A 20,178-nucleotide genomic window follows, 5' to 3' on the forward strand; every position below is an offset into this window, starting at 1 on the left:
GAATCAGCAGGAGTAAGCTGTGTAACTGGTGGATTAGATGTCTGCCCACGGGGCTGTAGTCAGCAGCCTGTGACAGTACTGAGAGAGGAAAATGAATTTAACACACGCATTGCCTCAATTTTTTTCAGATGCTGGCCAGAAGAAGACCCCAGACAAGAAAGATGGGCGACGAATGTCTTTTCAAAGACCTAGAGGGACTCTTGAATATTCTGTAAGTTACTGCTTTATTGTTAGAATGTTACTGCAAAGCAAGTGGAGGCTAAAAAGCTGTGTTACAAAATATAACCAAAACTGTAATGTGTATTGCCTTAAATGTTAGAATTTTGTCTATCTGATAGTTTAGTTTGGCAAAAATGAAATCAAGAAATTAGCTGGTAGTACTAATGCTGTTTTTTCCCTTTAAGTGCCTTTTTTTTCCTTGGAAATCCCAAGCTAATCCAACTGTTGACTGGTTCACTTTTAGGTAACTAGTTAGAAACAAATAATAATAGTTATATAACAATGTGCAAGTTCTCTGCTTTCAGCATTATTAATAAACTGTTGCTGTCATGGGAAATAACAGAATAAAGTTGGGAAGGGAAGCTGAATCTTGTTACTGGCTTTCTGGTGTTCTTCTAATAATTGCTGTAGATCTGTGCCTTTTACTGTATAACACTGTTTCTGCATCAGTATCTGAAAATGGAGCCTTTCTCTCCCTGTTCTGTTCTTGAAATGACCCTCAAACTGTGCTGCAGTCAGCTTTCACATTTGTGGTTACTAAGGGAAACAGAAGTGAGAAGTATCTGTCTTGTGTTGTGTACTGGAAATATAATTAAGCCTATAAATAATGCTTATAGAGTTGATGTTAAAATAGGGAAGGTCTGCCACAGTTATCTTTGAATACTTTTGAAGCTGGACACAATAAATGAGAACTTCTTAATGAAAAGTCTTTACTTGACCTCTTGGTGTTCTCTTACTCCAGGAATAAGAGAGATGGGGAGGACTTAACTCTGTTACATTAAGCCAAGCTGTGATAATGACTTAAAGTATGAGAAGGCTGTGATAGTCTTTAGGAGAGACAGTGTGTGTAGTGGAACAAGAAGCATTTCATTAGCGTGGCTTTTATTGGAATTTGAATATAATTATAGCCTCCTCTAAAGACTTCCTTGAACTTGAAATTCAAAACAGAAATTCTTCTTGCTTAGATTCTAGGAGTTGAAGAATATTCATGTAAGTGTAACTGTTGTTGATGTTGTATTAACCCCATTTGGTCTGAAATACCTGGAAAAAAGGGTCAAGTGTAGCTCTGTATTACTGGCATCCATACTCAGTAAATCCCATAATTTGGCTTTTGCCGCCATGTGGGTGCTTTCACTTTGGTATGTAACATTCCAGGCCAAGTGAAAGCAATGAGCTTTCCTTTTTTAACTTGGTTGTGTTTGTGTCAAGTTGTCATGTACTTCTGCAGGTTTTTGTGTTCCAGTAGGTGGGGGTTTAGATCCAAAAATAGATTTCTTAATACATACTGAAGTATGCATCACTTCCTTGTGAGTCAAAAAGATGATTCACAGGAATCAAAGGCTTTTTGCCATTTAACTTAGTCCATCTTCTAAAGGAGTCTGTTGCATGTATGGAACATGGTGCATTTCAGCTTCACAAATACTGTATTCTCTCAGGTCTTGCTGTACATTTCACTCATGAAGCACTTAAATGCCATTGTGTTTGGTTAGTATTGTGTGTGTATTTTAATGCACAGCTATAAATTTTAGGGGCTGAGCTTATGCTTGCTGTAAGAGAGGGCTGGTAGCTATTGGGGTAATTTGCTATTGTTGTTATTTATTTCTTTATTATATGTGAAGAGGTGCACTTGTGTCTGGTTTCTGACTTAGTCCTACTTCCTGTCACAGTGATGACCCATGTACACCCATAGGTATTTATATACCTGCATGTGTTGCTTTTTGAGAAGTAGTAGAGAGTGAAGGCAGAAACCAGATTTCCTCTCACCTTCCAGCACTGTTGAAGTTAGTGGGGGTTTTGCCATTTTTTTATATAAAAATTTAATATATTAGTTTTTCCAGTGGCTACATCGTTTTAGGAGGGAAGGTCTTATTTTATTCCTGAGTGAGTTGGCATCTCTCTTGTCCAAACTATGGTGTTTTAACATGAAGTAGACTTCACACCGGAATTTTTTTAGGAGAAAAATTACTATGGGACAAATAAACAATAAAATAAGTCTTCCCTTTAAAGCTAAAGACAGAATACAGATAATGTTTAAGATTTCAATCTGAAATTCCCAAGGTGTGAAAACTTGAACCTGCTGTTCTGTATATAGCAGCAGAGAGAATATGTCAGCAGATATGGTACTAATTAATGGAAGTATGTTCTGAACTGCCACTAAAGGATACAGAAAAAACTGGCTCATTTTTGCTGATACTGCTTAGACAATGAACAGATATCTTTTAATAGCGTTTATCCTTTTCTCAGTGTCAGTCAGCATATTAGATTCAAGTTGATATTGTCTGTTATTTCAGAATTCACAGTTGCTGCTCAGGCCATATGTTTTTCCCTTCAGCTTTTTGTGTTCCATGTTGTACAAACACAATTGGTGCCTGCCTTTAGTTGTCAGAAGAGCCAACTTCAGCAGGTGAATAATGGAACATGAGCAGAGTGTTACTGATCACCAGTGATTGTAGGATGCTAGCAGCTTTGTGACTTCAGGAAAAGCCTTAACTGCTCTTCCTTTTGAGGAAAAGAAAGAAATAACTGTGGTTACTTACAGATATGTTTGATTTCTGTTTTAAAAAATGTTTATAAGTGAGCAGTTGAATGATCAGTGTTGGAGGCTTTCATGTAAGACTTCCCTTTATCTCTCTGGGGATTGAAGGCTGTGCTCCCCTAAAGTAGTGAATAAGTACTTAATACACAGATTATGATGCTCCAGGTTATGGAAAGAGCCCCCGGTATCAATTCCTGAGGGTCACAGAAGCCTTTAGTAGACCATAACCTCAAGACTGAGCTTTCAGCCTGTATATAGAGTGCAGAGGGTTCTCTTCTGGTGCCACTAGTTCTATTGCCATTGTAAGCATTTACACACTATTCAGAAAGCTATACATTTAGGAGTTTTTGGTGATTTAAAAAAAATAAGTCTTGCCTCTTCCATTTCAAACCCAAGGAGTGTGTTCTTCTTTGGCTGCCACTTTTCTTTGAGCATGCCACTGTCATAATCTTTTACCCAGTTTGGGGAAACATTAGAAATGTAGATGAGATAATGGTGATATTACTGCATCTGTTGTCTTTTACTAATTATTTTTGAAGTTGGCTTTATGATATTTACAAGGTTTGTTTTACTGATGCTGCACATTATATAAATTAGGCCTGTTAACAAGTAGTTAATGAGGTCATAATTGGTATTTCTAAAGGCTTGGGTGCAGTGCCAAAGTTGTGTTATTTACTCACCATTTTTTTAGTCTTCCGATCTGTTTAATTTTGTTAGTTTATTTTAATATTCTTAAAGTATTATTTAATTTTCTGGCTCTTGGACCTCTAGTGTTGAAGTAAAAAAAATTTCTGCACTCTGATTTATGTGTATTTGATATTTATTTTTTAATGGAGGAGGGAGTGAATTCTTACTGTTGAGATGCAATTACAGTAAAGAGCATTAAAATACCGGTAGAGAGTTTGGTTTAAAATAATGCATGTAAACAACTTTGCCAGCTGATGATCTGAGGGAAATAAAGATAGTTTGAATCAGGGATGGCAGTGGCAGAAGTTCTCTGCTGTTACACACAAGCACACCTGGGGAAAATGAGTGTATTCTCAGTGAACATTTAATATTCAAATATTTATATAAAATTTTTAACATTCAGAGTAGCATTTAAGTAGCTACCTCAATGTATAGGAAGTTTGTTTTCTGAGAGAAAAGGAATAACTTCTTGCCTTCTCTTAGAGTAGTGATTTGATGGGGGAAAAGCTGGGGATCCACAATATGTGGTGGCACTATTCAAATCTTGTTAGTTCTGTGCTTTCTCCAAAGTTTTTCTTTGAGACTTTAGCTGTTCAGATTCTACTTTTTAGAATAGTAGAGAGCCTGAGAACTGGAAAATAGGCCTTTGAATCTAGGAAGATTCTTGAGGAGTCTCTATTATGAGAGCAGTGTCTTTGTTTTGAGAAAGTATCTCTGCTGGTCCCTGAAGTCCCATGTAGTGTGGAAATTTGCCTGTGCAAACTTCACAGCCAAACAGAAAGGAAGCTTATATTTGCCACTGTGTTTATCATGAGTGACATAAACCCTTTAGTTGCCAAGCTATCTCACAAGCTGTTTTTATTTCAGAAGGCTGTACAGAGTGAATGCACTCTAAAAAGGGCTAAAGCTTTGTGGTTTGAATGCTTTTAATTTATTTTATGTCTTAAATTAGTCTAAAATCTCAATTGCTTCAGTCATTAAGTGATATGTAAGAATCATTTACCTAGCAGCTGGCTGTTGTCTTTCAACATTTATGTAAGAGCAGACTTAGGCAAAACTTTTGAATTTCACTTTGCAGTTTGTTTTAGCAAACTTTCTGTATTATGTAGGGCTTCTGATGGAAAGTTTACTGTTCAATGATTTGGTGGTTGGTTTTGTTATGGTCTGTGGAGCGTATAATACATACCTGGTCTTGTTACAGTCCTGTTTTGATTTCTGCTTTAGTACCAGTTAAACATAGCATATGAAAAGATTATTATATTTTTGTACATCTGTGATCATAGTGTACTGAATGACTGAGAGCTAGTACAGTACATTCTCCCATACTGGAAATACTGGTGTAGAGAGATGTTTGCTGCTTTGTTTAGCTTATTGGCTTCCTGTATAAAAGAACTCTCATAATAGGTTTCTAATCTTATTTTAAAAGTGCTAATTGCCTTTTCTTTGGCAATGCTTAGATCTTTTTGTTAGTGAATCTAGGCTGACAGGTGCATCTTTACAGAATTATATGGAAAAGAATTGTCTAACTCTGCTTACAATTAGCTGCAAATGTGTCTTAGCTTATATAACTTCATCTTGTCTTAACTGATAAAATCTGTTTTTTTTTTCTGGTACGGTGTTTATGAAGCCTTGTGCCATTATGCTGTAAGTCTTTTGGTTGTTTGTTTTCTTTTATCACCATTATTCCTAAGGCAAGGAATTCTTTTTTCTGAAATAGATTCACTGTATGAAACTTTTTTTACTTTTGCTTTTTTCCAGTAGCTCATTTTGAATACACTTTGGGAGATGGAGGTCAGAATCTGAGCTTGAAAAAAATCCTTTTCTTAGTTGGGAGTCACTTTCTCAAAATGCTTATGCTCCATCTTCTGTCATAGTAGTCGACCTGCTTTGCTTCAGCGTTTTTGCATTTTTTCAGTGATGGATTTTACTTGAAAATCAGGGTCTAACAGAAGCTTATTCCAATAGTAAGAGGATGTGTTTATATTTATAGAGAACTCTTCAGATTTTCTGTAGGTGAGGAGAAAAGCAGTTGAAGAGGGGGAATGAATCATTCTGTGAACCCAGCCAGTGTATTGCCCAGTGGTAACCAGCAGTGAATTTGTAGACCAGAAGTTCTGGTGCAATAGCTGAGCCTACAGCTCAAACTATGACACTTCTGGCCACCTGGAAACATAGTGAGAAGGCATGTGCTTTTGCGTGGGGTTGGAATAGACTAATATTTAGGGGGTAGGTATGTCTTTTGTGGTGGCTTTGTTGTTTTTTTGGGTTGCGGAAGTCATAAGTAATGAAGATTTTAAAGTTAATCAGAATCTTGGTAAATCTACACACACTAAAATATGTAAGCCACTATTTGAACTAACTGCTTACGGGTTTGTTTTGTTTTTTTTCCCCCAATGGATACAGGTGGAATCAAGAGATACTTTAAACAGTATTGCCTTGAAATTTGATACAACACCCAATGAACTGGTTCAATTAAATAAGCTTTTCTCCAGAGCAGTCGTTCCTGGACAGGTACTAGTACACTATATATGTTACTTATCCAACGAAGTCCTCTTTTGCTATATTTCTCATTCCTACATGAGTGCTAAAGTACTTCTCTTACTGATTTTTCCTACTGGCTTTGTAAAAGAGTTTTTACTTTTTCTCTAGTCTAGTCCTTGTGCCTATCAAATAACTGCCTGAAAGGAAACGTGTAAAGAAGCTACCTGTGTCCCTTATTTAATATCAGAGAACTTTTAAAACTAGATGTACTTAATGGTACAACAATACTACTTAGATCTAAGCCAGATTGTTGCTTTGCGAATACAGCAGGCTGTTTACCAACTCTAGCTCAGCAGACATATTCAGGGTACAGCTTAACGACAACATTCCGTGACTGTGTATCATTGCCTGCAATTCTATTTTAATAAATTGAATCATGTTTCTGTTCTGCTCTGGAAACTTGATGTTTTTACAAGCAATATATTAATTACCATTCACTTACTATAGGTCACTATTGCCTTTTTTGGTTCTCTTCCCCCTACTGTTTTTGCCTTCAATTTTCACTTCTTGTTGAAAGCCAGGCCATGAAACAAGTGATAGCTGATGGCTGACACAGCAGTTGACCTGTTTGGTATTTGCCCTTTGTTTGATAAAATTGTGTCTTCATTTTTGATTGCTGCAGAACTTTTTCTAGGTAGATTGAATGCCTGCTATGGCTGAAATGATGTATTAAAGGTATGAATATCTTCAGTTGAAATTTTTATATATATATTCAGTGACTCTACTTCCTCATTGCTCAAATAGTAGAGTCACAACAAGAGAAATAATTAGATGCATCTTCCTTGGACACTCTTATTTCTGGCATGCTGTATACTATTAATGCTTTCTCTGTGCACTTCTTCCTCTGTTATTATGACTGAAAATCAAAATTAAATCAATATAGCATTTAAAAACTTGAAGTGCTATAATTTCAAGTACTTTGTGTAATGCTGTTTTTTTGCTCAACTCATAATTCTTTTAAAAGCAATTGGAGCAGGAATGGTTTTGTGTAGCTTATTTTGAGAGAGTGTAGTAAATGTACCTTAGCTGGTGGGAAATCTAAAGTAAATCTGAAAGCATAACTAACTTCTAACTACATTATATCTTCTTTATAGATTTTGTATGTTCCTGACCCAGACTACATTTCTAGTGTGGACAGCTCCCCCTCTCTAAGTCCTGTAAGTCCCCTATCACCTACATCTTCCGAAGCAGAGCTTGACAAGGCTACAGTAAATGTAGGTATACCTATTGTCCTTAAAATTAATTTTCCCTTACAAGATAAATATTACAGATGCTATGCTTTCTTCTTAAACCATCCTTTTGTTTTGGGGAGAAAGTATTAGACAACACTTGGAAAGTAAAACAGTAAAGTTGAAATTAAAATAGTTCCTTTTTAAAAGTAAATACAAGATTTTAATCTTTGTAAATTACAGTTTTCAATGTGAAAACTGATTTGAAGGCAAATTACTTCAAAACAAAATACTGTCATTGCACTCTGAAATCTTAATTAGTTACTGTTTCATTTCTGTATTTGTTACATTTCAAAGCTTGTTAAACATTTGTCTCTAATTTTATTGATAGTTTTTGTATAAAAGATGCATTGGCAGGAATGCTTTAGATCCCCCTGCTTGCTGTAGAGGCGTGGGAGAGGATTCTCTAGTTTCATTTTGCAAAATTATGTTAAAAAAAAACCAGGATTTTGGTGAAGGATTAATGTAGAATTAATTGTAGCTGACTTTTACTCAGTAGTTCTACATTTGTAGACTTTCAAAATGCTAAAAATGTTTAACCATCCATGTTGGGTTGTAATTTAGCTCACATGTAGATATTTGGGTAGGAGCTGGCTTTGTAGAAACAAGTCTTTCCAGGAATGCTGGTTTGCTGTCAGCAGCATTCCACAGGGAGCAGTCCAGCCGGGAAGATGCAGTATGTGAGCCTGAGCTCTGCAACTGTGATCTTATTTGCATGTTTCTTCATGCATCACCACTGTTCTTTTCCCAGTTATTATCTTTTCCCCGCAAATAAGAAATTTTCTTGGTGGCATATTTTGACAGTACTCAGTCAAGCTGACAAACATCTATTCCAGGATTCTATGTGCTCAAAGTTGAAGGTTTGAGACTTAAAGAATTTACTTACTTGCTTACATGACTTGGTCCAGATGAGTTTAAATATGAAGATTTTGCTTTATTGCTCAGCAGGTTCTCAAGCTGCATTACAAAGTCTGTGATGGCCCTTCTACTGAAAATTGTTGTTTGGTTTTGCTGTGATGCCTTTTTCTCTATCTTAGTATGCCAGTTCTTATGTCTGCTGTCATTTTCGTTGAATATTTTCTTCTATGTTTGATGACAAACTGAGAGGGGGTGTAGCACGGTAAACAGACTCACCTGCAACAATACATTCTTGTATCGTAGATCTTGTATCTATATCAGTCTCAGAAAGACCTACCCATGTAACATGTTGTGAGAAGTTACTCGAGGGAAAAATTACCAATTTTACTACTGAAAATCAGAGCTGTTCCTACAGATTTTATGCCAGAAAAATATCTTTTATTTATTTTGTCAATTGTTTTGTGTATATCTTAGCATATAGTAGATAAGGAGATGTAATAGTGTAACCATACCTATAATTTGTTTGAAAACATTTTATTGACTTTATGCTGGTATCAGAGATAAAAACCTGCAAGTGTAGAAGAAAAAAAGTAAATAAAAATACTTAAAATTTAAAACCTCTTTGCAAAAGTATGCTTCATTTAGTGGTCAGGCTAGTGCTAGCAACAATTGGAATGTTAAAATTCACTTAATTGACACTTTATTGTTACATAACTATTCTGTGCATCTTACATGTTGTGGATCATTACAAGCAGTTCTTAAATGCTTCAAGGAAAGTCAGATTAGCAGTGAGACAATATATAATAGTGTTTATTTTGTTTTTGAGGCCTTTCAAAGTACATCTAAGGAGAGAAGTAACATTTGTCAAAAAGTCAAGTAACAGAAATCACTTGTACTTGTCATTGTGGACTTCGTGCATTTGGTTTTGTTTTCAGGCTCTCCAGCAACACAAAAGGCACTCAACTTCTATGTGAGCAGTTAAGGCTGGAGGGTTTTGTTCTTCATCATAGCACTTGTCTTTCATGTTTTTCTTTTCACTTTTTGCTGATTGCTATCATTATGAAGGGGAGAAATACTAATATACATTCTCTAATCCCCTCAAAGACAGTCGGTCTTTGGCTGTCCTCCAGTTTTGACTCCAGATTTGCCATTTAAATTTGAGCGTGTTTCAAGGTGAAGATGTGTGCCTCTGCTTATATAATATAAAGGAGTCTTCCCTCTTCTCTGGTCAATAGAACCAGTGATTTCTAGGTACAAATTTCATAAATGGGCTAACAAATATCTGAATGCCTGCTCAGTCAAAAATAAACTGACATGTTCTATTCTTCTTCTGTTTTATTGGACATTGGAGTAGCTTACCACAGCCATGTGGCTAGATACAAACCAGCGTGTGTCAGATACAAGACCTGCATAACTTTAGCAAAGTTAAGGGGTTTGTGGTAGTTTTTTGCTTGGTTGTTTTTTCGGTTGTATAGGGTTTTTTGGAGGTTTTTCTTGCTACACTTAAGCTAAGATTTCAGTGTGTATTTCAAGAATTTTGTTGCTGTCAATGTGTAAGAATTAACTTAGATTTTGAAGCTTTTCTTATGCAGCTAGGTTTTTGAAAGATTTCTTCATTCAGCAGTCTTAGGCACATATTTGAGAATATTCTTTATGCTTTGCTACCTATAAAGCTTCAGGATAATATGTAGTGACAAGGTCATCATCATTATATTGGAAAGTCTACCGTTGTGGTGGTGCATCCCCACTGCCCCTCCCTTTCCCAAGCCATACTGGGATCTGAGTTTGTGTCATGTGGCAATATGATGAGAATTAGCTGGGTTATTCAGAGTGGGTTTGGATATCAGCTGAGCATTTTCAGAGCCCCTTGCTGAGTTATGTGTCACGAGTGTGACGCTGTAGTTTTCAGTAGGAAGGCATATGTAGAAGGAGCATTAATCTCCAGGAGGTTTGTTTCGTAATTATACCTTGATTAGCTTTTTCAGCAGAAATCAGTTTAGTGTTCTGTATACTGTTTTGGTTTTTTGGTTGATCTGTAACGAACCTTGAAAGATGCTGGCAGAGGCTAAAGTAGTGCCAGAGAAATGATGAATGAAAGTATTTGGGTATAATGTTCCTTGATATGATTAAAGACATTTATCTGCAGTCTGTACTAGCAAATACAACTGAACAGGAAAGCAGAAAACCAAAAGGAATGTGAGAGTTCCTGTTTTCTAAAAATAGTGTTGTTTTATTAGTAACTAAAAATAGCAATTATGTATGAAATGATACATAAGATGTGGGTGAAGCTCCAAAGCAAGGTTTCTGTGTCTATAAAATAGGCTTTGGTCAAGTCTGTCTATGGTTTCTTTGTCTTTAGTTAAAAAAAACCTATTTTTTGTTGTCCGTCCTTCTCTGGTAGAGTTCCATGTTCACTGCTTACTTGGTAGACACTGACTGGTAGACAGTGAGGTAGATAATTCTTTCTAATATCTTCCCTGAGAAGTCATGAAGGAAGTCCTCTTAAAGTTAAATCCAGGCATGTGAATGACAGAGATGGTTGGAAACAGCCAGAGAGAATTTACCAAGGCTATTTCAAACCCATGTAAACTGATATATAGGCTGTATAAACTGATTGCTTTCTGTGAGGAAATGACAGGCTCAGCAGATGAGGGAAGAGCAATGCATGTTCCTTACCCTGACTGGTCAGGCCCTTGATACTGTTCCAAAGCAGACTTGTTAAAGTACTGGTAAAATGTGAACTGAAGGGGTAGAGTAGAACATGGGCCAGGAAAATTGCCAGGATCATTGTGTTCAAACTTATTCAGCATTTGTGTAAGTGTTTTTTTAAAAAAAATCTTCTGTAGGATCATAGAATAGATTGGGTTGGAAGGCACCTTAAAAATACTCAGTTCAAACCCCTCTGCCATAGGCAGGGGCACCTTCCACCACACCAGGTTACTCAGACCCCCATCCAGTCTGGCCTTGAACACTGTTTGCTGTGGTGGTGGTCAGTTCCAAATCCTTGGGAGTCCTTATAGGGGCAGTTCTTTTATAATCTACCTATCATTGACCCAACTGGTGAAATTGCACAGCAGAAAATCTCCAGGAGTCGATACTGAAAAAGTTGCTAAGTTGTTCTTTGTTTCTTTATATTTCCTTTCAGGATTCAGATGGAGTCCAGCAGAAGGGGTCAGCTGTTTCACCAGCACATGCATGTGTTCGTCCTTCAAGAGTGGTATCATCCACCTCCGAAGAGGAGGAAGCGTTTACAGAGAAATTTCTAAAAATTAACTGCAAGTACATCACTAATGGCAAGGTACTGAAACATTCAGGTTTTACAGTTACTGTATAGGATGTAATAATAAAGCCTGTTTAAAGTATAAACATAGAGTAGACTTCAGTCAGGGATGAACAGATGAATCAACTCCCATGCATATGTTCCCTTCTGTCTGTAGGTGACTTTTTTAGGTTGATCCTAGGCACATCCTTACTTACCGGTTTTAAGTGTTGTTATGCAGAGGAATTGAGGCCTGTGAGCTTTTGTTAGAAATTGGATGTACTTGAAAAAATCCGGGGTTAAAATTTACAGCATATTATTTACATGCTCTAATTTCTCCTCGGAATATTGCAGGGAGTATTAAGGATATGTCTTCAGCTTGCAGCATTGCAGCCTATTTTCTAAGAGCTTCAGAGAGATTTCTGTTTCTAAAAAGTTGTGTAACCCATTGCAGTGTCTATCCATACTTGGGGGAGGTGGGTGTGAGAAAAATTAATACTGACTTGCTCAGATTTGAGTGCCAGATCTATGTAATTTAGACTTTGTTACATACAATAAGAATGTCCTCTTGAATGTTGCCTTGCATCTCCTTGATACATTTTCACATGATGCAGGATGATAAATTTTCAAAAGTCTTCTGGAAAAAGCTTTAAAAAAATTCATCCTCTGCTTCCTACTCTGGAAGTGATTTTTGAAGCTCATAGTTAGCCATTCTTTGGGGCTTCAGCTGTGAAGTCTGTCATCACTGCGACTGCTGCTTGTAAACTGAAATCTAGTAAAAGCCTGCTTTTCAGTGTGTCTATGCAAAAGGGCCTTCCTTAGGGTAAGATGATCTAATTTCTCACTTCTTAAGACTGCTTATGGTTGCAGTTGGGTTTAGTCACACTTGTGACTTTCTGGACAACCATGGAAGAATTCTCTGAGGAGCAGTGATTTGAACCTGGAATGCTTGCTCTGTTCATTGCTCTTGCTCCGTGTTAATTGGTTATGGCTACTAATAGAGTCAGGGTGTTGACCACAGTAAGAGAGAGGGTCATGTGAATATGCCACATTCTGTACAGACAATAAATCACTGTAACCAGTGCGCTGCAGTCACACCTTGACTCACTGCTTACTGCATATGTATGTGTGCCCTGACTTACAGCTGCACCATTGGCATCTGCTGTAAAAAAGTGTGCTGCTCTGGGGTTTTTCCATTCTTTTCACTTGAGGCAAAAAAAGGTACTTCAAAAAGTCTGCTTGATTGCAACTGAAACTAGTAAGGGAGGTTTGGAATTCTTTGGTTTTTTTGCTAACTTACTTAACTGTTTTGAGATGTAGTAGGTAAAGGAAAATTACTAATACCAAGGCTTGAAAAAACCCAAACCACTGGCCTGGAAATGAAAACACAGAAAGCACACGTTTATTGTTCGTTAAGTGAAAAGGAGGACATTTAGGAGGTTCAAAACTTCTACAAGAAACAAAAAATAAATGTTATTTTCATTATAAAAGCTTCATAAATAATTATTAACACTTTTTATTCAACCTTGTGTGTTCAAGAAGGTCATGGAATTCTTTAGAGAACTTAGCTTTGAAAAACTTCTTGAAATCTTATCTTTGAAAATTATCTTGTTAGGAGTCCTTTCTAACTTTCTTCGAAGTGTTTTACTGACCTGTTTAATCTTAATGTGTGAGCTCACCAGTGTAGTAGCTTGGCTTTAAATGTCCCTTTTTAAATGATTGTTCAGATTTCCATCTCTGGTATTGCATGGGAGTTAGAGCTTCCATTTCCTGAGGTGTAAGGAATTTTAATGGTAAGAAGACAAAACTGATTAAGAACTGGATATCTGCATGTGCAGTTTAATGTACTTTCAATAGGTATATTTTTATGTATCTGGATTAATATTTTTTTGGACCAGCTTTAAGACTCAAGGGATCTGGATTTTTTTAATAATGTAGAATGTCCACATGGTTTTCAGTAATAGAGTGTCTTTGCATTTCTATTTGAGGATCTTAAATCTGAACTTCACCTGAACAGAATTTTACTTTTTCTTAAAAATCTATTGCATACAGGAAACTTGACTTCTACAAGTGCTATCTTGGGGAGTTTTGTTCCAGAACCAGAACTTCCTGTAACAGTATCATGGTGAACTACTTAGCAGCTACATGCAGAGTCTCATTTGTATTTCATTTTCATAGACAGTATTTTTAGTATTTTTTCTCTCAAAAACTATGTAGTAATTATGGTTCAAGAGAAACAAATAATTGGTTATTTTGTGGGGGATGTCCTAAAAAGCTGTTTTCTAAGGTTCTGTAGCAACAATTGAGCTGTTTATATTCATTTTTTAATTTTTTTTCCCCAAGGACTAGAAAGTTAGGAGTTAGAGCAAACATCAGTATACTGGAGTCATGTAGCAGTTGGTGGTGTGCATGCCATTGTCCAGTGTTTTTGCTTGAGCTTGTGCTCTGATTTGCAGATCTCTCTCTAACATCAACGTTAGTACAAATAATTCTTGTAGCTATTTTGAAAAACTGAATTTGTAAAAAATAAAGTCTATGAGCTATCTCTGAAATGTTAAGTGAGTATTTGTTTATTTTAAAGGGATCTGGGCTGAAGACCCAATGTAATAGCGCACAAAAGAGAAGCTGGGTTCGTCTTCTTGTCTTAATATTGGTAGACAAGGGCATAGAAAGGGCTTTGTTTTTCATAAATAAGCCCCCATGATATTATTCACTTTAAAGAATATATTCACACTGAAAATATTTTTAGTGGCTCAGCCAGGTCAGAGCTTGAGAACTTTCTCCCTGCTCCCAAGGCATGGAACCAAGGAGATTATATATGGGGAGCAGACTAGGCTCTCAGTCATCTTTGGTAGTTAAAACATTACAGGGGAGGTGAGCTTGTTGGAAGTAACTTACTAGGAACAGCATTACAGAATCATTTAGGTTGGAAAACATCTCTGAGGTAGAGTCCAATCTTTCCCTGATCACCATGTTGTCAATATTAGACCATGGCACCAAGTGCTATGTAATTTCTTGAACTTCCAGGGATGGTGACTCCACTACCTTCCTGGGAAACCCATTCCAATGCTAAACAGTCCTGTTTGTGAAGAAATTTCTCCGGATGTGCAGGTTAAACCTCCTCTGGTACACCTTGAGGCCATTTTCTCTTGTCCTATCCATTTTCTCAACCCTGTCCCTGGTTGCCTGAGGGAAGAGGCCAATGCCCACCTGGCTGCCACATAGGCATGTAGTTGCAGAGAGTAATAAGGTCCCCCCTACACTTCCTCTTCTCCAGGCTGAACAAGCCCAACTCCCTCTGCTGCTGCTCTCAGGGCTTAATTTCTAGATGATTCACCAGCTCAGTTGATCTTGTATGGACTTGCTCCAGCATCTTGATGTGCTTCCAGAATTGAGCGACACAGGACTGAACACAGTATTTGACATGTGGCCTTAGCAGTGCTGAGTACAGAGTGACAATCACTGCCCTGGTCCTGCCAGCCACAGTATTGATACAGAGATACTCTAGTGGCTTTTTTTTTTCCTGATGTCATCATTATTGATGACATTCCTGGGTATGTTATGAGACAACCGTGATGTCTGGTGCCATAGTGCATAAATGTGTATGAGTAACCAGAAAAGTTGTTTTAGAACCTTAAATGGGTGCACGGTACTAAACTGCTCAGGAGTTCATCATTGCGTACTCTGATACAATAGTTCTAGACTATATGTATTTTAGAAATGCTGAAGTAGAAATCTGTCTGATCTTTAATGGCAAGCCAACAAGGAAATGAAGTTTCAGGTACTTCCTTTAAAGAACAGATGCATTTATTTTTTTTCTTGACTTATGCAAAACTGTAGTGTTAGCTCTCAAAGGCTGGAGTTGCTGCAGTTTCCATCTCTCAAGGAAGACCAGCATAATGCAATGAGTAGCTCTTAACTAGGTGGCTAAAGGCTTGTGTGCTCCCACTTGTGTGTTTTCTTCTGTTATCCTTTTTTTCCTCCCAGAATCAATAGCACTTGGTTTTTGTCCATCTACAAACATATGTCCATCTATTGAGTAATAGGTTTTAAAGAAGCTTTTACTCCTACAAACAAGTTAGAAGGTAGTAAAAGCAGAATGTATTTGTCCCATAAGAGTCACAGGAATTGTAAGAGAAAGTGTCTGAAACATTGGCGTCTCTGAAAAAGAGTAATTAAAACCTGCAGCCAAACAATGTTTCTTTATCTGGCTCTTACCTGAGCATTACTTAGCTACCTGGTTAACATTCAGTGATCCTTGGAGGTAATAATGAAAAGTGACAGATATACTAATGCTAATTTCTGTATTACTAAGAATTTAATTTTTATTAATTTGTTACAGCTGACCTCTAGAAAAGTATCCTGAAGTGTCCATGTAGTAGCTGTAGACCATGTCTAGTAATTTGTGAGCCAGAAGTGTTGCACTGAAATAGGTCATCTCTTGTTAAGGTACTATAAATCCAGTTTTTCAAGATACCTCTATAATCTTTCACTTCCTTGCAGTAACTGCAAGTGAAGTGTTTCATCAGCTACTTTGTCAAATACAGGTAAAAGTCTGATGAGTGTTTAATTCTCAATTTCTATTGCTGTAGTAAATTTTATGTGGAAATACACTTTCCAATTAATTTTCATACTGAATGCTTGCCTACCTATTGGTGTTGAAGGTTTCTTCTAAAGACAATATCAGCTTTTATTATTTCTAGCTGTGTCTTTGAGGCTGAAGAGGTAAGCTTTAGGGTGTTCCATATGTGCTAAGGCCATATCAGTGTACTGGTTGGGATTCTTTGCCATTAGATGTGGCATTGTCAGTCTTCCCAGAAGGAAGCTTCTGTTTACAATAGAAGATCTCTCAAGCTTGTTTTTCTTACATAGTGAGTACCCTTGCACATGCACAGATTTTTTTTTTCCTTAATATGAAAGTGTGTCCTTAAGATCTTAATAAAGCTGGCTTGTGGGCTTTGAGAGGGGTAGGTTGGTGTTTTCTGTACTGCTAAAACTGATTCTGAAGCAAGATAACTGAAATGAGTGGTTCATGTGTAACTGATTCTTCATACAGGTTATTCTGATTGTTTATTTTATGATTATATTATTATGATTATATTATACTCTCTACTGTTCAGATAATTGATGTCAAACGTATGAAGCTTTTTTTCTTCAATCAGTTTTTGGCCTGTCAGCTGAAGCAGTCTTCTCTGTGCTCTTGAAAGCAAGTTAAAAAACCTTGGAGCTTGTTGACACAAATGATATCTCTGTTGTGCCAGCACACCCCTTGACAGAAAATATCATCTCTTTATTGCCTCAAAAGCTTTAGCACTTCCTGCGTACTTAATTTCTCGAGAAAGTTTCATGAGATAGCAAACATATGAAGACAATATTATCATGGAAATTAAGAGCTCTCTAATGAACTCAATTACTGGGTTTTTTTCTACTGAGTAATATGGAATTGTGGAAGTTGGAGTTGAACGCTTAAATCCTTCAGATAGAGCAGTCATATAGGCTTACCATTTTCTCTTCACCCTGGCTGTTTTGAAGATCCACATGCAGTATATGGGCAGTGAAAGAATAGAATAGGACATTTTGGTTGGAAGGGAACCTACTGTGATCATTTATTCCAACTGCCATCACGATTGATAGTTTCTGGGTCAGGTCTACAGAGTATTAATAAAATTCTGTATTCATGACCATTAATGGCAGAGCTCAGATATAGAAAAGCTGTTGCTTTTTTTTTAATTATGTACTGAATTTACAGAAGTTGTATTTGTTTAAAGAGAAGCAGTCATTCTGAGTAGACTTTGACTTCTTCAGTTATGTTAAATTTGTTTTCTAGACTACAATAGATATAACAAAGTTGGCTTCTCTTGACAGTTGTTGTCTTGGACAACAACCTTGAAAGTCTATTTCCATGTTACAGTGTTAGGAAAGAAATGCACGTAACAGTCTTGTTTCAGTACTTTAGACATCTTGGAATTATGTAAATGTTTTCTTCTGACTTCAAGGTCTTCAGCATGTGTTGCACTCTAAAAGATGTATATAAAATCTTTTTAAGCCCTGAAGAACTAAGACTCAAGTACAGATCCTTGGGCTGCTTTTGAGTTGTCTTCATTTTTCCATAGTAGAGATGACTTTGGTCATTTTTATAGACTTTAATAATACTTTTGTTTTGGTTTGGGGTTTTTTTTATACTTTACACTCTTCTTTTTCCTACTTAGAATCTTTGTTTTCCTAATGTGAAGGTCATCAACCATCACCTGGGAACAAAATTTTTGAGTTCAGAAGAACTGTATCTCTGTTTGTGCTGTGCTAATGTCTTCTTGAAACAAAATTGAAAACAATCTCCTCCAATACACACTTTATTATAGTTGTGGATGTTTTATCAGTAAGGTAAATATTTAATTCCTTCAACAGTATGTTGTTGAAGAACAACATGAAGTGAGTTCTTGCATGAAAGTTTGCAATGTCGGTCCAGATTTTTCATCTTTAGGAGTCAAGATCTGTATTTGAAATGTTCCTGTCATTCTACTTAAAGCTAAATTTTCTCCAGTTCATAGTTTTAGCTCAAACTCCACTGTTCCAACAGTTAAATTAATTTTGTTAGGAGGCAATTGCTGTTTGCATGTGTTTCAAACATTTTGTTTAAAAAAAAGTTCAACATATTGTAAATTAACTTTGTTTTTATACTTGTATAAGAACCATACAATTCGTAGTATGACTATCAACCTCAAAGTTTTTCATAGTCAAAGTTTCAATTCTACTTGCATTCATGTACTACAGCAGTATCATGATTAAAACCATCCAAAGTTTCATCTTTGATCATCTTGAGCATTTTTTATTCTAGTTTCATTCTGTAAATGTTTGTCCAATCACTCAATGTAACCATTAAGTTAGAAGGACTTGTGTCAGCCTCTGTTACTTTTGTGTAAAGCAAATGAAGATGAATGACAGGTTAGGTCTATCTAAATAAATACTAGAAAGTGAGAGAGAAGAGTTAAGAGTAAAGTTTTAGACAAAAATTTGCCTTTTAACCTACCAATTAAGCCCTGTGGTTATCTGGGAAATATATCGCCTTATCTCAGAGGAGCTGTTTAGTGCTTTCTTCAGTCTTTAAGGGTTTCTCTTACTTTATTAAAACCAGTTATTGGTTAGTGAGGATTAAAACTGTTATTTTTGGGAAAGCAGGTGGGGCTATTATGCTTCCCTGGAAGAAGTTAATTTCTTGTGTTTAATAGTGACTTAGGAACATAACAGGTTGCTTAAATATAAGTTAAACATGGCTTCATTAAAAAAGGACAACATTTTTTCCCTACTGAAAAATGAAGAGTAAGCGGGAATTTGAAGGAAAAAAATTACCACTTGTTTTCCCTCTCATTTTAGGGTACGGTCAATGGTGTGCTGCTAGTGACGCCAAATAATATAATGTTTGATCCTCATAAAATGGATCCTCTGGTCCAAGAGAATGGCTGTGAAGAATATGGCATCATGTGTCCAATGGAAGAAGTGATGTCAGCTGCTCTGTATAAGGAAATTGTGGACAGCAAAATTAAGGAGTCATTAAGCATGTAAGATAGAACAGTATTTGTAAAGCTTTGAGTAAATCTGAACTGTAGCCACATTGTTGACCATATGAAACCAGCATTTTCCTTCTTTTTCTTATTAGGAAAGGATATCAAAGATTGGCTTGGAAAGGTCCTATAGAAAGTTTGCTTTACCTTCAGTTCTCAAATCCTATACATGGTACAGGGTAAATCTTCTTCTATATACCTGGATTCTAATTTCCTCCAGTAGTCTCTTATGAAGATCTGTGGTACCACATTATTTCCTCTGCCCCTTCCCCACTATGCAAACAGTAATAGATGTTGTTTGGGTCTTCAATAATTTAAAAAGTGGTGTTCCCAGTAACAAAGTGCAGCTTTGTTATACAATGTTATACAATTTTAGGTATAAATTTTTATTGTTTAGCATTTTTCACTTGCTTCTCAATCTTGTTTTTCTGACAAATGATATAAACTCATTTTCTAAGCTTTGTTTATATTATCATGAGCCTAGGAGTATATTTTTTCTCCCTTTATGCCTTAGGGGAGGGACTGCATATTCACCTTTAGGTGTGGTCTTTTTCTGGAGTAAACAGTGAATTTGGATTGCTAACTACTGGTGTTTAGTGCAGCAGGAATTTAAAATCAACTTTAAAGAGAAATCTTTGTTCCATTCTGGGTTTTTTTTTAATGCTTTTATATTATCATCAAAAAAAGATAAATTCTGACTTGAAAACCAAAAAGAATCAAAAAATCTTGCCACCTTTACCTATCACAGCCCATAAAGCACAAACATTTGTTGACTCCTTTATCTAGCTGCAGGGAAGTGGTTTTTTTTACCAAGAGAGTGTAAAGCTGTTTGGTTGATGTATAACACCATACCCTTCTTAAAATAGTTGTATGTTTTAAGATACTCAGTATCTCTTGAAAGTACCCTCTTACAGATCAAATATGTAGTACCCTAAACACATCTTCCTTGATAATCCCAACTATATGGACACTCAGAAGTAGCAACTTACCTCATACCATTTTTAAGCTCAGTTTTGGCATAAACCTGGGAGTGAATTGGTATCTTTGCATGGTCTTGTTTGCTGCCCAATGTCACATGTCTATTGAAAGGGCAACTGAAGTACATGTTGCTACAGTAGTACTTTGAGGGCTTTTGATGTAGAATGATAATGCCTTCAGCATGATTTCTTTCTGGAAGTTTATTTTCCAGACTGGGTTTTAAAAAGTTACTCACAGTTCCTATTTCAATTGATACACAGTGGAAAGAATTGGATGACTCCATGGTTGAATCATGGTATTGAAGCTGCAAAA

General features: G+C 36.4%; 1 protein-coding gene across 5 annotated transcripts in view; it reads left to right on the forward strand.

The window, feature by feature from the left end:
- OXR1 (oxidation resistance 1) overlaps positions 1–20,178 on the forward strand; it is a 225,696-nt gene that overhangs the window by 165,617 nt on the left and 39,901 nt on the right. For all 5 annotated transcript variants that reach the window (XM_066334766.1, XM_066334758.1, XM_066334776.1 and 2 more), the window contains 5 exons: positions 129–211; positions 5,846–5,953; positions 7,078–7,197; positions 11,216–11,368; positions 18,701–18,885. In XM_066334766.1, the coding sequence (XP_066190863.1) occupies positions 129–211; positions 5,846–5,953; positions 7,078–7,197; positions 11,216–11,368; positions 18,701–18,885 (649 nt within the window). The remainder of the gene's footprint in view (positions 1–128; positions 212–5,845; positions 5,954–7,077; positions 7,198–11,215; positions 11,369–18,700; positions 18,886–20,178) is intronic.

This window comes from Sylvia atricapilla, chromosome 1 (assembly GCF_009819655.1).
Source record: "Sylvia atricapilla isolate bSylAtr1 chromosome 1, bSylAtr1.pri, whole genome shotgun sequence".
NCBI classification, from domain to species: domain Eukaryota; kingdom Metazoa; phylum Chordata; class Aves; order Passeriformes; family Sylviidae; genus Sylvia; species Sylvia atricapilla.